The 20,807-nt window shown below is 41.4% G+C and overlaps 1 protein-coding gene across 2 annotated transcripts in view; it reads left to right on the forward strand.

The window, feature by feature from the left end:
- Window positions 1–20,440, forward strand: part of slc13a2 (solute carrier family 13 member 2) — a 69,814-nt gene extending 49,374 nt beyond the window's left edge. The window contains exons 7-12 of one of the 2 annotated variants that reach the window (XM_036944400.1): window positions 16,803–17,012; window positions 17,170–17,285; window positions 19,266–19,384; window positions 19,487–19,648; window positions 19,834–19,971; window positions 20,267–20,439. In XM_036944400.1, the coding sequence (XP_036800295.1) occupies window positions 16,803–17,012; window positions 17,170–17,285; window positions 19,266–19,384; window positions 19,487–19,648; window positions 19,834–19,971; window positions 20,267–20,401 (880 nt within the window). In that variant the 3' untranslated portion in view covers window positions 20,402–20,439. Of the gene's footprint in view, window positions 1–16,802; window positions 17,013–17,169; window positions 17,286–19,265; window positions 19,385–19,486; window positions 19,649–19,833; window positions 19,972–20,266 lie in introns of both variants that reach the window. The other variant, XM_036944399.1, reaches the window with a different exon arrangement.
- Window positions 20,441–20,807: the final 367 nt, after the last annotated feature.

Here is a 20,807-nt window from a genome sequence, read left to right on the forward strand (position 1 = left end):
TAATTTTGTACCTTTTTTCTAAATATTACAAATAATTGTTTATTATAATCTGGGATGACACCCGTATCGTTGACACCAGCCAGTGAGGATGATTTATGTCTGATCTGTTTTGGTAAACTCAAGAAAGTTGACCCAGATGGTACACGTTTTGGGGGCAAGAGCTAGCAACATTGAGTGGAGATTTTGAAGAGTGCACATTCACGGGTAGGTAATCAGAGTCTATAGTGCCTTCAACCTTAGGATTTTTTGGACCCCCAGCGATCTGTGAGTTATTAATGAACTGGATGCTCCTGTGTGGCTTAGTTGGTTGAGCACAGTGCTTGCAATGGCAGGGTTGTGGGTTTGAGTCCCACGGGGGACCAGTATGAGAAAATGTATGACCTCACTACTATAAGTCACTCTGGATAAGAGAGTCTGCTAAATGACTCAAATGTACAAATGGATGCAGCTGAGAAGAAACTAAACACTAAATTGGTGAATTTAGTGTAAACTTGCCCATTTTAAAATGCTTGCATTTAACAAGCATTTGTTGTTTTGCCGCTGTAATTACAAACTGCAATTACCACCATGTCGTTATTAGAGTGTAACTAACTATGAGTTATTACAATTAACTACAATACTTACACTGTAATAAGGACCCCTTAAAATAAATTGTTACTGAACACTTTGATGAGAAAACAGAAATCACCTCCTTCTCCCACATCCTCATCTGGACCACTCTGGGAGGGAGAGAAGGAGATGATGACCGGTGTGGTGATGGAGTGGCAGCACCTGCAGCACTTCATCCATCACCACATACGACGTCCAGTATGTGGCTGTAGCTTCCCCTCCCTCCTTGCTGATTCCGGGGGGAGAGCTTTCAACTCCTGAAAAATATGGAAAAGAATAGTATACTATAATATGGAAAATCATGTGTACTGAGAGAAACTTGGACATCTATTCAAACAATTAATCTTTATTTAAGCTCGATTAATTATTGAAATAATGAATCTGGCCGACTGCTCACTCTGAAGTGTGTGTTGCCGAGAGCTTAACCTTACAGACATTGCAGAGTTAAAACTTCTTATGGCTGGGGGGCAGTATTGAGTAGCTTGGATGAATTAGGTGCCCAGAGTAAACTGCCTGCTACTCAGGCCCAAAAGCTAGGATATGCATATTATTAGTAGATTTGGAAAGACACTCGGAAGTTTCTAAAACTGTTTGAATGATGTCTGAACTCATATGGCAGGCAAGAACCTGAGAAAATATCCAACCAGGAAGTGGGAAGTCTAAGGTTTGTAGTTTTGCAAGTCATTGCATATCGAATATACAGTCTCTATGGGGTAATATTGCACTTCCTAAGGCTTCGACTAGATGTCAGTATTATGTTTCAGGCTTCTGCTGTGAAGGGGGAGAGAAAGAGAGCTCTTTCAATCAGGTGTCTGCCATGAGCTGATCACGCGGGCTCGCCTGAGAGGTTGCTGCGTTCCATTGCATTTCTAAAGACAAAGGAATTCTCCTGTTCGAACATTATTGAAGATTTATGTTAAAAACATCCTAAAGATTGATTCTATACATTGTTTGACATGTTTCTATGGACAGTAACGGAACTTTTTGACTTTTCGTCGGGACCTAGTGATTGCGCCTCATGAATTTGGATTTCTGAACTAAATGCGCCAACAACAAGAAGGTATTTGGACTAAAATTATGGACTTTATCGAACAACACAAACATTTATTGTGGAACTGGGATTCCTGGGAGTGCATTCTGATGAAGATCATCAAAGGTAAGCGAATATTTATAATGCTATTTCTGACTTCTGTTGACTCCACAACATGGCGGGTATCTGTATGGCTTGTTTTTGTGTCTGAGCGCTGTACTCAGAGCATTGCATGGTGTGCTTTTTCCGTAAAGTGTTTTTGAAATCTGACACAGCGGTTGCATTAAGGAGAAGTGGATCTAAAATTCCATGTATAACACTTGTATCTTTTATCAATGTTTATTATGAGTATTTCTGTAAATTGATGTGGCTCTCTGCAAAATCACTGGATGTTTTGGAACTACTGAACATAACGCACCAATATAAACTGCGATTTTTGGATATAAATATGATATAAATATGAACTTTATCGAAAAAAAAACATGTATTGTGTAACATGGAGTCCTATGAGTGTCACCTGATGAAGATCATCAAAGGTTAGTGATTCATTTTATCTCTATTTGTGCTTTTTGTAACTCCTCTCTTTGGCTGGAAAATGGCTGTGTTTTTTTGTAACTAGGCACTCACCTAACATAATCGTTTGGTGTGCTTTCGGTGTAAAGCCTTTTTGAAATCGGACACTGTCGTGGGTTTAACAACAAGTTGATCTTTAAAATGGTGTAAAATATTTGTATGTTTGAGGAATTTTAATTATGAGATTTCTGTTGTTTGAATTTGGCGCCCTGCACTTTCACTGGCTGTTGTCATATCGATCCCGGTAGCGGGATTTCAGCCATAACAAGTTAAAAAATGTTTTAGTCATGGCTGGTTCCACCCCTTTAATGCAGATCGGAGGGCATCATAAGCCACCTCATGTTCATCGGCTGGTTAACGGCACGTGGTGCTGTATCCCAGATGCCAGGAATAATAAGGGTTTTGTTTTACTCCTCCAGGCTATCTCTATCCTCCACCAAATGTTACAGTAGGTGCGAGACACTGTGGCTTGTAGGCCTCTCCAGGTCTCACACCCACTGTGAAATTTGGGGGTCTGGGGGTGCTTCAGCAAGGCTGGAATTGGGGCAAATTTGTCTTTGTGAAGGACGCATGAATCAAGCCATGTACAAGGATGTCCTGGAAGAAAACTTGCTTCCTTCTTCTCTGACAATGTTCCCCAACTCTGAGGATTGTTTTTTCCAGCAGGACAATGCTCCACACCACACAGCCAGGTCAATCAAGGTGTGGATGGAGGACCACCAGATCAAGACCCTGTCATGGCGAGCCCAATCTCTAGACCTGAACCCTATTGAAAACCTCTGGAATGTGATCAAGGGGAAGATGGATGGTCACAAGCCTTCAAACAAAGCAGAGTTGCTTGAACTTTTTAATTTTTGCACCAGGAGTGGCATAAAGGCACCCAACAACAATGTGAAAGACTGGTGGAGAGCATGCCAAGATGCATGAAAGCTGTGATTGTAAATCAGGGTTATTCCACCAAATATTGATTTCTGAACTCTTCCTAAGTTAAAATATTAGTATTGTGTTGTTTAAAAATGAATATTAAACGTTTTTCTTTGCATTATTCAAGGTCTGACAACACTGCATTGTTTTTGTTATTTTGACCAGTTGTCTGCAAGTAAATGCTTTAAAACCTCTTTGGGCTAGGGGGCAGTATTTTGACGTCCAGATGAAAAGCGTGCCCAAAGTAAACTGTTACTCAGGCCCAGAAGCTAGGATATGCATATAATTGGTAGATTTGGATAGAACACACTCTAAAGTTTCTAAAACGGTTAAAATGTCTGTTGTTTCTGAACTCTTCCTAAGTTAAAATAAAAATACAATTAAAATGAATGATAAAGTCAAATAAAAGCATTTATTTTCCTTGGTGCATATATATATATATATATACATACACACATATACATACATATATACACACACACATACGCACACATACTCAAAAACGAAATTAAAATAAAAACACACAAAAAAAACATATAACACTTGCAGCAGCACTATCAAGGTTCTTATCAGCTATTTCAAGCATTCGCTGAGACGACGGGCCAATAATTCATTTTTAGGTTTTACAGTACCTTACACAACATGTATCTGCGCATTTCCCTAGTCACCCCGTTCACTCTGTCCAGTTTGAAGAAGAGGAAGAAAGTCAACAATCTGGTCAACCCACATTTTAAATGTAGGAGGGGTATTTGAGGCCCACAATAGAAGAATACATATCAAACTGTACCTCTAGTATTTTCTGTGCAGCAGTATGTACAGATTGCCAGAATCTGGCAATCTCCCTACAGCTCCAAAATACATGCATATAGGTTCCACTTTCAGAGGTACATCTTTTACAGTTAGGAGGCATATCTGTTTTCATTCTATGGAGTCTCAAAGGAGTATAATAAAATTTGGATTTTTTCATTTTTACACTGGTAGAGGAGCAGTATACCCTGTCGCAAACCTCCGCCCATAACTCATCACTGATAGTCAGACCAAGGTCCTTTTCCCAGAGTATTTTCAAAGGAGTAAAGGAGGAGCTTCCTTTCTCAGAAAGGAGTCTATAGATGTAAGATATTTTGCCTTTAATGGATTGTGCTGTGACAAGAAGGGTTTCAACTTCATTTAACTGAGTTCTAAACCTCCTCTTAGAGGTAAATGAGGAAATTACATGTCTAATTTGAAGATATTTGAAAAAATGGGATCTTGGCACATTGAATTCACTGCAGAGCTCTTGAAAGGATTTCAGTGTAGTGGTTTTCTGATGAAATAGGTCTGAAAAGGTCCTGATTCCTAGAGTATGCCAAAGATTAAAGTTGACCTCCCTCAGGGCTTTTGGCAAGTCTGGGTTGCCCACTATAGGCGAGTGAGAACATATTTGGGAGGAAATGCCCAGGTATTTCTTACAGTCCCTCCACGCTAGTAGGGTGCTGTAAATCACAAAGGTTTTGGCTATGTTGCCCACTTCACTAAAATTATTAATGTCTGTGAGTATAACAGAACTGACATGGCAAGCGAAACCCCAAGGAAAAACCATCCCAAAAAATTTAAATTGGCTGTCATCTTTATTATGAGGCAAGTCCTCCCAGATTGCAGTTCTTAGGGCTTCCACTAGCTGTCAGCAGTTTTTAGAAAGAGTTTCAGGCTTGTTTTTGGAAAAATTTGATAGAATTTGTAGTTTTTCTAAGTGGCTCCCATTTTGGCTGTAGTGTTTTCATGCGCATGGATGAGAATGCGTTCTTTGTTGTTTATCTCCAGTAAAGACAATAACGATTCTCTGTCTTAAATTGTATCGTTTATTTACGTATTATGGTACCTGAGGTTCGATTATAAACGTTGTTTGACTTGTTTGGAGAAGTTTATTGGTAACGTTCGGGATTCATTTTGAATGCATTTTGAAGGAGGGAAACCGGTGGATTATTGACTGAAGCACGCCAGCTAAACTGAGTTTTTGGGATATAAAGAAGGACATTATCGAACAAAAGGACCATTTGTGATGTAGTTGGTACCTTTTGGAGTGCCAACAAAAGAAAATCTTCAAAGGTAAGGCATTTATTATATCACTTTTTCTGACTTTCATTGCGCACCTGACTGGTTCAAATATGTTTTCATGCTTTTGTATGCGAGGCGCTGTCCTCAGATAGTCACATGGTGTGCTTTTGCCGTAAAGCCTTTTTGAAATCTGACACAGCGGCTGGATTATCAAGAAGTTAAGCTTTATGTTGATGAATGATTCTTGTGTTTTCATGAATGTTAATTTGAATTTGGCGCTCTGCAATTTCACAGTTTGTTGTCGAGGTGGGTCGCCAGCAGAACGCCTGCGCCAGACAGGAGGTTAAATGACAATATTTTCATTTGGAATTTGAGAGAAATGTTGTCAGTAGTTTATAGAATAAAACAAAAATGTTAATTTTACCCAAACACATACCGATAAATAGTAAAACCAGAGAAACTGATCATTTTGCAGTGGTCTCTTTTAGGTGTGTAAACTTCAATGCAAAACCTTAAAGGACTGGTAATTCCCCCATTTTGACACATGACTCACAACGTGATTCATGTGTAAAAAATAACATTGAAAATCAAATTAGAATTACTACTCTTAAAACCTTTTGTGACTAGGGGGCAGTACTTTTATTTTTGGAAAAAAAAGTTCCCGTAGTAAATAGGATATTTTGTCAGGACAAGATGCTAGAATATGCATATATTTGACAGCTTAGGATAGAAAACACTCTACAGTTTCCAAAACTGTAAAAATGTTGTCTGTGAGTATAACAGAACTGATGTTGCAGGTGAAAGCCTGAGAAAAATCCCATCCGGAAGTGCCTCATGTTTTGAAAGCGCTGCGTTCCAACACATCCCTATTGAGCAGTGAATGGGCTACCACCAGATTACTCTTTCTCCGTATTCCCGAAGGTGTCTATAGCATTGTGCCGTAGTTTTACGCATTTATGTTGAAGAATACCCGTAGGCGGCTACATTGGTCACCTGATGCTCCCAGAGAGATCCCAGAGAGATTCTTGCGTAAAATACAGAGGTAGCCATTACTCCAATCGGTCCTACTGAAAATGTATTGTCCCGATGGATATATTATCGAATAGATATTTGAAAAACACCTTGAGGATTGATTATAAACAACGTTTGCCATGTTTCTGTTGATATTATAGAGCTAATTTGGAATATTTTTCGCCGTTTTCGTGACTGCAATTTCCGGGCGATTTCTCAGCCAAAAATGCTATGCTAGGCTATCGATAAACTTACACAAATGGTTGTCTAGCTTTGGCTGTAAAGCATATTTTGAAAATCTGAGATGACAGGGTGATTAACAAAAGGCTAAGCTGTGTTCCAATATATTTCACTTGTGATTTTCATGAATAGGAATATTTTCTAGGAAGATTTATGTCCGTTGCGTTATGCTAATTAGAGTCAGATGATGACAACGGTCCCGTTCACGGGATGGGGTGTCACTACAGGTTAAGGGTTAATGCCACATGGTCAAGGTTAGGCTTGCACAGATCGGGAGGACCTTAGAAACATTTCTGTGGTTGAATTGCCCTTCTAAACCTAACAGTTCCACCGCTGTCCCCCAAAAGCCCCTGAAATTTAGGGCCAGGCCTCATTTTGAGCCTGCTTTTTTTTCCACTGTTGCTGCACTCAGAGCGAGCTATGGTCCATCGGGTGTTTCGTTGAACCCGGCACAGTCTGGAGACTATGGTGATGCCATTTTTAGTGTTGATTTCAAAATGCCATTTTGGTGATGGTCCCTCTCCGTTTCAACATATTGCAAATGTACAAGGATAACTTGCAAGTCAGTGTCCGTCAGTCAATTAGATGTCATTCTGACACCAAACTGATACCATCTGACACCAAACCCACTTTTTCCAACTCATTTAGAAGCCAACTATTACATATATCAGAGCAGGCCCATAATTCACAGCGGCTTCAGTTTAAAACATAATAAAAACGTAAAACACATAGTTACGTTCTAGCTGCGGGTCCAGTTCTGACATTATGTGTAGGCCTATATGAGGCGACCCCGAATCCCGAGTTTCGGCTCAATAGGTCCTTCGGTGCCCGAGCAAGACCTTAATTGGTGCTGAAAATCCACTTTTGTCCATGCCTTGCTACGGGGTCCTTGAATGAGCTATCGGACAGAAACGTTGGGGTCCGTCTCTATGGGCCGAGCCGGTTTCAATGCACCTAGTCTTGCGTCTCTGAGACTTTTGTAAATGTCGTCATTTTCGTAATGGTCAAAATGAATTGAAGTCATTGCAAATGTACGAGGATTTTTCTCAGTCCAAGAACCTTCTAGAGCCAAGTAACTCACCACGCACTATCAACCTGAGGTCTAGAACATGTTTCTAAAGTTTCAGAACTCTAAGTCTGATGGTTATTTTATAGCTCGAACAAAGGTAACTATCTGTCTCTACGCACCACACTGTGTCCTTCTTTCCTAGCTGTGTGTGTGATTTTTTTCTTGGAAATTTTATGGGAGACATGACTGCTTTACAGTTCATGGGGGTTGCCTAATCACACATATGATGTTTTGAAAATATCTGACTTTTTTAACCCTTTGAATCAGCCCCTATGACACCATTTAAGGCACTTCCGATTGGCACAGGAAGCTATAAGTAAACACATATCCTGATTGGGGTGTTTACGTTAAGAACTGACCAATTTACACAGGGTTGAATGCACTATTTATCACAAACTGCTGCTTGGGTATGGAAACATTTTTTTAGGGTGATTTTAACCACTTCCGGTTGCTCCAGGAAGCTTAGAATCAACACAGGTAGACCTCATAGTGGCTTGATGGATTGTCATTGAAGACAGGTTCATAAGGCATTCATAACCCACATAGGCTTCAGGTTGACTTTAGAGGAGCAGGCAATGTATTCCTATGGGGAGAGATGTCATTGTAATGTGTGAGATCAAAAAACCCTGATTAACTGTTAAGGGTTAATGCCACGATCAAGGTTAGGTTTGCACAGATCGGGAGGACCTCAGGAATGTACCTGAGGTCGAATTGTGCTTCTCACCCTAACCCTTCTCTCACTGTCACCCAAAAGCAAATTACATTTATGGCCAGGCTTCATTTTGGGCCTACTTTTTTCACGGTCGCTGCACTCAGAGCGTGCTACGGTCAAGCGGGGCATCTCGTTGAACTCGGCACAGCCTTGAGAATATGGAAATGCCATTGCAGGCTCTGTGTGTCTTTAAGCACTGCACTTTGTCACTCCATCCTTAATGTGTGTGTGTGTGTGTGTGAAAGAGTTATTTTTGTTTTTTGTACCTTTATTTTACTAGGCAAGTCAGTTAAGAAAATAATCTTATTTTTAATGAAGGCCTAGGAACAGTGGGTTAACTGCATGTTCAGGGGCAGAATGACAGCTTTGTACCTTGTCAGCTTGGTGGTTTGCACTTGCAACCTTACGGTTACTAGTCCAACGCTTTAACCACTAGACTACCCTGCCGCCCTTTGATATCTGTTGGGAGAAATGACTGACATACAGTTCATGAGGGTTGCCTAATCACACATATGAAGTTTTGAAACCCTTCGAAAGAACACCTATGACACAATTTTAAGGCACTTCCAGTTTACACAGGAAGCTGAAAGTGAACACATATCCTCCTTGGGGTAGGCAATTATAGAATATTGAGTTTTAAGTCTTTACGTTAAGAACTGACTTATTTGCGAAGGGTTTAGTGAGTGTTTATTATTTCAGAAAATCACAGAAAATAACAGAAATCTCGCAGAGCTCCGAAGCACACTTTAAAAAGATTTGAATGAACACGCTGCAACTGGATCTGTAACTGTTTAAAAAAATATATATCTATTTTTGAACATCACCAATTTTACATTGTACGATTTCTCTTAAATGACTATAGATAAATGGCTGGTTCTTTTTTTATTGACACCGTAGGTTCCTTTACTTTGACGTGAAGCGGAAAAATTATTGCTCTATTTTCATGTTGGACCTTTTATCCCTGAAAAATGGCCATAACTCAAAAAACGTTGAGGCCTAGACGCCCTCTTGTTCGGAGCCAACTACCCATCATGCCAAACCTATGCTCACCAAGTTTTGGCTTCGAAATATTTTCCGTTTAGGAGATAAGGCCACGTCGTGATTGGTGATGTTTTGTACATTTGCAATATGATTCCATTCACCCTCTTGTGGGATTTACCGGGACAGATGAAAAACGACCAAAATTTGATTATTTTATAAAACGGAAACCGAATGTCCGAGAGAGTTCGTTTAATGACTTCCTGGAAGATCCGGCCCTGCCGCACGGCCTGACGCTGTCCGCGAATTTTAGAAACGTTCTCGGACGTCTAGTAAGGGACTGTACATTTGCATTGTGGACTTTCTCACTAACCATCTGGCAAATGTCAAAATGTTCCCTTAAGGTATGTAATGGCATTGAATAGAAAACTACAAAACCAAAAAAAAAGTACTTCCTGAATAGATTTTTCTCAGGTTTTTGCCTGACAAATCAGTTCTGTTATACTCACAGACACTATTATAACAGTTTTGGAAACTAGTGATGGTGTTTTCTATCCAAATCTACCAGTTATATGCATATCATATCTTCTGGGCCCGAGTAGCAGGCCGTTTAATTCTGGCATGCTTTTCATCCAAAATTCCGAATGCTGCCCCCTACCCTAGAGAGTCTAAGGTCAGGGCGTGACACTTTGTCAGCGATTACAGCGGTGAATCTTTCTGGGTAAGTCTCTAAGAGCTTTGCACACCTGGATTGTAAAATATTTGCCCATTATTATTTTACAAATTCTTCAAGCTCTGTCAAGTTGGTTGTTGATCATTGCTAGACAGCAATGGTCAAGTTTTGCCATTGATCTTCAAGCCAATTTAAGTCAAAACGGTAACTAGACCACTCAGGAACATTCAATGTCAAATCAAATCAAATGTAGTTATAAAGACCTTTTTACATAAGCAAATGTCACAAAGCGCTTATACAGAAACACAGCCTAAAACCCCAAACAGAAAGCAATGCAGATGTAGAAGCATGGTGGCTTGGAAAACCCCTCTAGAAAAGAAAGGAACCTAGGAAGAAATCTAGAGAGGAAGAAGGCTCTGAGGGGTGGCCAGTTCTCTTCTGGCTGTGCCGGGTGGAGATTATAAGAGTACATGGCCATTAAGGCCAGATTGTTCTTCAACACTAAAGCGAAATCAATAGACCACTAACTTACTACAAGGAGACAAGGCTGAGTGTAGCCCATGAATATCTCCTCCACCGTGTGAGCCCAAGGGGGCACAAAACCGGACAGGAAGATCACGTCAATGACTCAACCCACTCTAGTCCATCGCCCTTCCTAGGGATGGAATAGAAAAGCACTAGTAAACCAGTGGCTCAGCCCCCATAATAGCGTCAGAGGCAGAGAATCCCAATGAAGAGAGGGGAGCCTGCCAGGCAGAGACAGCAAGGACGGTTTGTCACTCCAGTGCCTTGCCGTTCACCTTCGCACCACTGGGCCAGACTACACTCAATCACAGGACCTACTGAAGAGATGAGTCTTTAGTGTGACATAGAGAGTACATGTAAATATGTAAGGCAGGGCCAAATTGGAGAGATAGGTAGGAGCCAGTTCATTTATTGCTGTGTAGGTTAGCAGTAAAACCTTGAAATCAGCCTTACCCTTAACAGGAAACCTGTATAGAGGGGACTGTGCAGTCTCTATGATGGGGTCTAAAACCAGCCTTGAGTGTTTCATATTCATTATTTGTCCTCAGGAAGGCAGTGAGTAGCTGCTAAACAACTTTTTCCAAAAAAATTGACAGGAAAGGAAGATTCAATATAGGCCGATATAAACTCAGCAAAAAAATAAATGTCCTCTCACTGTCAACTGCGTTTATTTTCAGCAAATTGAACGTGTAAATATTTGAATGAGCATAACAAGATTCAACAACTGAAACATGAACTGAACCAGTTCCACAGACATGTGGCTAACATAAATGAAATAATGTGTCTCTGAACAAAAGGGGGGATCAAAATCAAAAGTAACAGTCAGTATCTGGTGTGGCCACCAGCTGCATAAAGTCCTAGAGTGCATCCCCTCCTCATGGACTGCACCCGATAAGCCAGTTCTTACTGTGAGATGTTACCCAACTCTTCCACCAAGGCTCTTGCAAGTTCCAGAACATTTCTGGAGGGAATGGCCGTAGCCCTCACCCTCACAGGTCCCAGACGTGCTCAATGGGATTGAGATCCGGGCTCTTCGCTGGCCATGGCGGAACACTGACATTCATGTCTTGCAGGAAATCACGCACAGAACGAGCTGTATGGCTGGCGGAATGCTGGAGGGTCATGTCAGGATGAGCCTGCAGGATGGGCAGCACATGAGGGAGGAGGATGTCTTCCCTGTAACGCATAGAGGTGAGATTGCCTGCAATGACAACAAGCTCAGTCTGATGATGCTGTGACGGATCCTCCACCTCAAAATCGATCCCGCTCCAGAGTACAAGCCTCGGTGTAACGAAGAAGTGAAGAGCACTTTTTGCCAGTCCTGTCTGGTCCAGCGATGGTGGATTTGTGCCCATAGGCGACATTGTTGCCGTTGGTGTCTGGTGAGGACCTGCCTTACCTGACTTGATTTAAATAGGAGTCCGTAATTTGCTTTCTAATAATCATAATCTTTTAATCTAAGAAGTTCATGAATTCATCATTGCTGAAGTGAAGGCCATCCTCACTTATTTAGCTTTGCAACAGTATCAACAATATGTTTTGGATTGTTTTATTCTCCTTACTCAGGTTGGATAAGTAGACTGATTGAGCAGCAGTGAGGGCTCTTCAATCTTGCACTTTACTGTCTTTCCAAGCTAGTCGGAAGACTTCGTTTAGTGGAGCGTAATTTCCGTTCCAATTTTCTGGAAGCTTGCCTCAAGGGTCGGGTATTTTCTGTATTTCAGAGAGCTCATTTATTTTGAAAAATGTTTTTGAAGTGTGACTGCATCTAGGGTATTATGCAAGCCTAAATGTAGGTGGTTAGCTGATTGTTGTACTCCGGTGTCATTGGGTAGGTGGAGGGAGTCTTTGGGTTGTCCGATAATTTATTCGCAGATTTTAATAACAGTTTGTTGGGGTTTTAGCAGATTTTTTTTGAGATTTCAATTGTAATAAAATGGAGGTCCGATAGTCCAGGAATTATCAGGAAAAACATTTAGATCCACAAATTGTATTCCACGAGACAAACCTAGATCCAGGGTATGACTGTGGCAATGTGTAGGTCCTTAGACATGCTGGACAAACCCCACTGAACCCCACTGAACCATTTTTCAGTCAGGCCAATCACATCAATGTTATGATCAGTTATTAGTTAACTGACTGACTGCCTTGGAAGTGACTAGCTCTATTTTGAGTTGTGAGATATCACAATCTCTTACAATAATGACAGGAACGGAGGAGGTCTTTGCAGTGAGATTGCTAAGGCGAAGACCTCCATGTTTATTTTTTTTAAGTTAAAATCAATTGAATGGATTCCTTCCTCTCCGGCAACTGAGTTAGGAAAGCCGCTTGTATCTTTGTAGTGACCGGGTGTATTGAGACAGCATCCAAAGTATAATTAATAACTGCACCATGCGCAAAGGGATATTCAATTTCTGATTTTTTTTATTTTATCAATCTACCAATTGGTGCCCTTCTTTGAGAACCATTGGAATGCCTCCCTATTCTTTGTGGTTGAATCTGTGCTTGAAATTCACTGCTCTAATGTGGGACCTTACAGATAATTATATGTGTGGGGTACAGAGCTGGGGGGTAGTTATGTAAAAATCATGTTAAACACTATTATTAAAACACATGCAACATTCATGCAGGTTGGCCATTACAAACCGGTTGACTCAAGACAGCTTTTAATTTTTTTATTAATTTGTTAAACATTTCTTAAAACACAATTCCACTGACATTATGGGGTATTTTGTGTAAATCAGTGACACACAATCTCCATTTAAACTATTTTAAATTCAGGGCGTAAGACAACAAAATGTGGAAAAAGTAAAGGGGTGAAAATAAATTCTGAAGGCACTGTACTATAAGCATCCATCTCCCTCGTATCAATAGATCATGCACACTGACCTTCCCTCACAATACCTACCCCCAACAGACACCCGTCAGTCACCCACACTAAAATACAAATCATGAAGATCTATTTTATAGACAATACACAGACTCACAGACAGCACATTGCGCAAACAAAACAACCCTCGCAATGTCAACTGAATTACATGGGTCTATTACTGAACTGTTTGTTGAAACAAATAATTGAACGGGAAGAGACTGTTGAGATGTACAAACTATGGCAAAGGCGAATGATTAGTAGACAAGAGGCTATCCGTAATTTTGATTAAGACATTAATGACCAAGCCAATATGGACTTAGTCAATATAACTATTTGTTCAGCACTTTTGAAATGTACAGAGACAGAATTCAGAACATGGGCCATTTTTACAGTGTTCTCCATGTACACCAAGTCAGAAACATAGGATAAATAAAGGGGGCATATAAGCAGACAAAGAAAGCTCTTACAATGTTTGATGATGACATTTCTCTAAAACAGGCTATAGGCTACATGTGCACCACCAAGTGCTGAAGAGGAAAAAGGGACAAAATTATTAGGGTGAAGCACATGGTATAGTAACAGCTTACTACACAACATACACTTAGTATTACTTTCTTATCTACAGTATACATATCTCCCTGGCATATTACATAATTGATGCAGCAGCATACAATACATTTTTTGACTACCTTCGTTGTGCTGTGCCCTCTTGAACAGGAAGGTAGGAAGGACCGCTGCGCCTTTATCATCAAACTTTGTCATAAAAGTCTGACATTCTCTGGATTTATGATGCTTTCAAGACAACTGGGAACTCGAATCATGACATGGTCGAAACATGACTTCAGTGATCTTCAGGTCAGAGCTCTAGAAAGAGACTTTCTCGACTTGGAATTCTGACTTGGATGACCATTTAAGATGTATTTTCACCAGTCGGAGCTCATTTTTTTCCCAGAGTTCCCAGTTGTCTTGAACTTACTGAAGTATGAGATTTCCCAGTTCTGAATTTCCAGTTGTTTTGAAATTGGCAGAAGTCATGCTGGAGTCACAGCATGGCCAATGTATTCAAACGTATAGCAGGCAGGGTAAGCAACATAGTGAGTGCTTTGCAACTCTTGCAGTTAGCCACTTATTCCTTCCAAACCACTCATTGTTGAATTTGTAATTTTCGGTCCAATGGCCGATGAGCACCAATGCCTTTTATCTATAATTTCTCTTCATATGATAAGGATTAGAAAGGATTTGCGAGTAGATTGTTGAGGTGATTTATGATGATGACTGCTTGTCTAGTTAAGATTTTGAAAGTATGATGTTGACACGATCAGTCCAATCAAAACTACAGCACATGTAACGTGATTTAAAGTCATTTTATCTGTGGCCTATGACCTTGAGCCTTCTTGGATGAGCACTTCTAATGTAAATCTATGGCAGCACCCAAGGGGGCTTCAACTGCCTAGCTCTCCCTGTAGATTACGCAGTGACGTAGTGTCCCCATGAATGACAGAACACTGAGCCTATCACAGCGCAACTAGAGAAGATTACCAACACCTACGCTCTGTATTTTCCACTGGCTGCCCCTCCACCATAGAAAGCACTGGTCTAGGCTGAAACACCTGCATTTTGGAGCTGCCTTACTCAAGAATGCAAGAAAAAGACCATGTGGCTTTATTCACTCAATACATTTGTTTTTACATTGCTTGCAAATTGATATGACACAAATTACTGCAAAAAACGAATGTTTTACAGGTGGGGCTCAAAACAGGTGAACATCTGCTCTGAATGACGGGTCGCCACTGGCTAGCTAGTTAACTACATCACTGCTGCTTGACTTATTTTCTGCTGCGCTGATGTTGGCTGATCGGCATGCTTCCTCTTTGAAGTGAAGGTGCAAATCGATGGAATAGCTTCACATTTCAATGTTCTACGACCTGGCAACCCCATCAGTTAAGACTTCAGGTCTGTTTCGAAATCCTCTGGCTGAAAGTGCTGGCAACCAACATACACACTTGGATATTTCTCCACTGCCGCCAGCCAGTGCTTAATTTGTAAATCGGGAGGTGATGGAACAAAAAGTGAGCGTGAGAGGGGGGGTGACCTGGGGACCGGAAAACATGAGAATTATTTTTTACCTTGATAGTAAAGCATTGCATGCATATCATCACATTTGCGAAGTGGTATAGAGCAGTAGAGTAGAGGCACTTACAGAAGTTGCACACATGGGATTTTTTTGTTGCCTTTTATAGATGTATTTTATGCAATTCTATGTCATTTTACATGATTGGAGACATAGGCATAATCTTTTTAATGTCACGTTCAAAACTGGGAACTCAGAGCTGGGAAATCTTCGACTTCCAACTTCAGTGCGTTCAACAACTGGGAAATTGGGAAAAAACTATCTCCGACTGGGAAAATATGTTTTCCAGAATTTCAAGTGGGGAACCCTGGCCTCTTTCTAAATGCCCAAAGTTCCGACCTGAAGATCACTGACGTCATGATTCGACCTCATTTTTTTCCAGAGTTCCCAGTTGTCTTGAAAGCACAAATGATCAAAAAGTCAGGCTACTTTGACACTGACAAACTGATTATCTGAAATCAATGAAAACAACGTTGTCTTGAATCCATCAATAGCCTAGATGTGTGGAGACACATATTGTATGCTACAATATGAGGAGTAAATCATAGTCCTAATAATGAGGACAATTAACAGAGGCAACTCGAATGAACTTTCACCGCGTTTATTCACATTTTTGACAATTATTTTTCATGCCATGAGAGGTACCTGCCGGCCAAATGGGTTCCCGGAACGAAACAATCCAAAACGGAGAAGTGCCGGATCCTGTTCCGGCAGGCTTTAGCTTAAATTAAGCACTGCCGCCAGCCACTATCGGCTCAAAGGAATATTTCCGTCAGGTAACCAATGAAATGTTACCCCAGCAGCCTGCACTTGCTTGAAGTTTGCACATCCAGGTATTGAGCACCACAACATGACTAAACTTTACAGTTGTTGTTGACACAAAAATAAAAAGTTCTTCGCAATCTCAAAAGGTCAAATAGTGAGTGCTTATATTTGTCCTGTAAGTGTGAGGTGTGTAAACACAAGTGTGAGGTGTAAATGGAAATGTGTTTGTTTGCATATCCCGACTCCCCTGAGACACCCTCTGATGTTCTATGAATGAGTGGCTGGTCCCGTAATTAACGTTAGCTATCTGTTGACACCAATTCTCAACTGGATCAACTTCGACAGGTGCGGTACTACATCCCGAAATCGCCATGAATTCCACATATTATGGTTTGCTTACAACCAGGAAATGTAGATGGCCCTTCCCTTCCGGCGAGATGCAGAAACACTGGTATTTCTGTGTAGTGAGGCAATTCTCTACTTTTTTTAAATAACAAATTAATGGACATATACATCGAAAGAGAAGTGAAACATCACTTTAACAGAAGCCGCTGAACATGCTACATTACTTCTAACTAATAGCTCCTAATTCAATTAAGTTTGATATTAGTTGATTCTTTGAGGTCTCACTCCTTGTCCGTGTGTGTCGCTGACAGCATGAAGAAGTCATTTGGCTGCGGGAAGAAGAACGAGGGAGACAAGGAGGCGTTCGCAGTGATGAAGGAGGAGTACAGGAAGCTGGGGAGCATGACCTTCGCCGAGGGGGCTGTGCTGACCATCTTTGTCCTGCTGGTGGTGATGTGGTTCACTAGAGAACCAGGCTTCATGCCAGGCTGGGCCACTGTACTGTTTAACAAGGATGGAGCGTGAGTAGCACACATACAGATACATTCATGCACACAGGCTGGCACAGGCAGGCACACAGTCAGATGCATGCACACACACACAAACACACACCAATAAAATGTGAATGTCTGTTCTTCTAACTGAATTCTAAACTCTTTCGCTGTGTGTATCCTTCAGGTTTGTGACAGACGGGACTGTTGCCATCTTCATGTCCACGCTCTTCTTCATTATCCCCTCACGACCGTTCTGCTGTGGGAGTGCTGAGGAAGAGGAGGGAGAGGCTGGGGAGGAAGGTGAGGGGGGGGGGGGGGGGGGGTTCAATGAAAGAGACACAATAACAAATACAGTTGAAGTCTGAATATTACATACACTTAGGTTGGAGTCATTTAAACTCGTTTTTCAACCACACAAATTTCTTGTTAACAAACTATAGTTTTGGCAAGTTGGTTAGGACATCTACTTTGTGCATGACACAAGTAGTTTTTCCAACAATTGTTTACAGACAGATTATTTAAATTATAATTCACTGAAAACAATTCCAGTGGGTCAGCAGTTTACATACACTAAGTTGACTGCCATTGGGAAATTCCAGAAAATGATGTCATGGCTTTAGAAGCTTCCGAGGCTAATTTCAGTCAATTGGAGGTGAACCTGTGGATGTATTCCAAGGCCTACCTTCAAACTCAGTGCCTCTTTGCTTGACATCATGGGCAATTATGAGCCAAGACCTGGATGAACCCCCACAAGTCTGGTTCATTTGTGAACAGCAGTTTTCAGTTCTTTCCACAGATTCTCGATTGGATTCAGGTCTGGACTTTGACTTGGCCATTCTAACACCTGGATATGTTTATTTTTGAACCATTCCATCGTAGATTTTGCTTTATGTTTTGGATCATTGTCTTGTTGGAAGACAAATCTCCGTCCCAGTCTCAGGTCTTTTGCAGACTCCATCAGGTTTTCTTCCAGAATGGTCCTGTATTTGGCTCCATCCATCTTCCCATCAATTTTAACCATCTTCCCTGTCCCTGCTGAAGAAAGGCAGGCCCAAACCATGATGCTGCCACCACCATGTTTGACAGTGGGGATGGTGTGTTCAGGTTGATGAGCTGTGTTGCTTTTACGCCAAACATAACATTTTGCATTGTTGCCAAAAAGTTCAATTTTGGTTTCATCTGACCAGAGCACCTTCTTCCACATGTTTGATGTGTCTCCCAGGTGGCTTGTGGCAAACTTTAAACAACACTTTTTATGGATATCTTTAAGAAATGGATTTCTTCTTGCCACTCTTCCATAAAGGCCAGATTTGTGCAATATACGACTGATTGTTGTCCTATGGACAGTCTCCCACCTCAGCTGTAGATCTCTGCAGTTCATCCAGAGTGATCATGGGCCTCTTGGCTGCATCTCTGATCAGTCTTGTCCTTGTATGAGCTGAAAGTTTAGAGGGACGGCCAGGTCTTGGTAGATTTGCAGTGGTCTGATACTCCTTCCATTTCAATATTATCGCTTGCACAGTGCTCCTTGGGATTTTTCAGTTTTTGGTTTGTTAAAAAAGTTTTAAATATCCAATAAATGTCGCTCCACTTCATGATTGTGTCCCACTTGTTGTTGATTCTTCACAAAAAAAATACAGTTTTATATCTTTATGTTTGAAGCCTGAAATGTGGCAAAAGGTCGCAAAGTTCAAGGGGGCCGAATACTTTCGCAAGGCACTGTATGTGGGCAGAACTTAAAAAGCGTGTGCGAGCAAGGAGGCCTACAAACCTGACTCAGTTACACCAGCTCTGTCAGGAGGAATGGGCCAAAATTCACCCAATTTATTGTGGGAGGCTTGTGGAAGGCTACCCGAAACGTTTGAGCCAAGTTAAACAATTTAAAGGCAATGCTACCAAATACTAATTGAGTGTTGGTAAACCTCTGCCCCACTGGGAATGTGATCAAATAAATAAAAGCTGAAATAAATCAATCTACACTATTTTTCTGACTTTTCACATCCTTAAAAAAAAGTGGTAATCCTAACTGACGTAAGACATGGAATTTTTACTCGGATTAAATGTCAGGAATTGTGAAAAACTGAGTTTAAATGTAAATGTATTTGGCTAAGGTGTATGTAAACGACTTCAACTGTATCTTTGTCTGCAGATTCTGTTCAGTTAAGAAGACTCAATGAGACAAAGTTCAGTTTCACTCTCTAATGAAGAGATAGGCCTTTAATGTGCATTGTTAATGTTCATTTCACTTATTCCTTCTCTTACTCCCCTCCCACTCTCCAGGTAAGAAGAAGCAAAAGGCCCCAGCTGCTCTGTTGAACTGGCATGTGGTCCACGAACGCATGCCCTGGAATATCATCCTATTGCTGGGAGGAGGTTTTGCTTTGGCCAGCGGTAGCGAGGTTTGTGTGCAGGCATCTAGTTCATAATGCCCTGTATCTTGTCTCTCTCGCTCTCACCTCCACTCACCCCCCTCATCTCGCCCACCCCATCTGTTTCTCTAGGCATCTGGTCTGTCTCAATGGCTGGGTGAGAGTCTAGCTCCTCTACAGTCCATTCCTCCCTTCGGTATCTCTCTGCTACTCTGTCTGTTGGTGGGGACCTTCACTGAGTGCTCCAGCAACACAGCTACTACCACACTGTTCCTGCCCATACTGGCCTCTATGGTAACCACACACACAAACAGACACATGCACACTCATGCACGAACGAACGCACACACGCAATAACGCACGTATGCATGCGTGCACATTTGCATACACACACACACTCCCTCTCTCTGTCTGTCTCTCTCATACATATGTCCAAGTGTGTTGACTGACTTGGTGTGTTCCTTTCTACTTCCCAACAGGCCACAGCTATTAGGCTGCATCCTCTGTACGTGATGCTGCCCTGCACCATCTGTGCCTCGTTGGCATTCATGTTGCCTGTGGCAACACCTCCCAATGCCATCGTCTTCTCCTATGGAAATCTCAAAGTCATGGACATGGTGAGACCCAACACATGCACACACACAGGTGAATAAGTGCACACACACGAATGGATAGACACAGACACACAACCACAGTAGTAGTCTTGTGCTGCTCAGATGGTAACATAGTGTTGCAACACCAAAATAGTAGGTTCAATTCCCACTGGGGTCACATACACTGAAATGTATGCACAGACTACTGTAAATCGCTTTGGAGTAAAGTGTCAGCTAAAAGGCATATATTTTGTTATTACACATTCAGATACAACCTTGTTTACTGTATACCCTGAATTTGTGTTGTTGTGTTGTCCAGGTGAAGGCAGGCTTCATGCTGAACATGATCGGGATCATGACCATCAACATGGGCATCAACACCTGGGGAGACGCAATGTTCCAGCTCAGCACTTTCCCTGACTGGGCCAACATCACACATGGGACCAAGCCCTGAGAGGGGGGAAGAGAGAGAGAGGCTGGAGGAAGGAGGAGGATGGAGGGAGGATTTTGATATGAGCACCAAAGAGAGAGAGAGAGAGAGAGAGAGAGAGAGAGAGAGGGGGGAAGAGAGAGAGGCTGGAGGAAGGAGGAGGATGGAGGGAGGATTTTGATATGAGCACCAAAGAGAGAGAGAGAGAGAGAGAGAGAGAGAGAGAGAGAGAGAGAGAGAGAGAGTCATTACCAGTCAAAAGTTTGGACACACCTACTCATTCAAGGGTTTTTCTTCATTTTACTATTTTCTGCATTGTAGAATAATAGTGAAGACATCAAAAATGTGAATGGAATCATGTAGTAACCAAAAAAGTGTTAAACAAATAAAAATATATTTAATATGAGATTTTTCAAAGTAGCCACCAGTT

Source organism: Oncorhynchus mykiss, chromosome 15, assembly GCF_013265735.2.
Source record: "Oncorhynchus mykiss isolate Arlee chromosome 15, USDA_OmykA_1.1, whole genome shotgun sequence".
NCBI classification, from domain to species: Eukaryota; Metazoa; Chordata; class Actinopteri; order Salmoniformes; family Salmonidae; genus Oncorhynchus; species Oncorhynchus mykiss.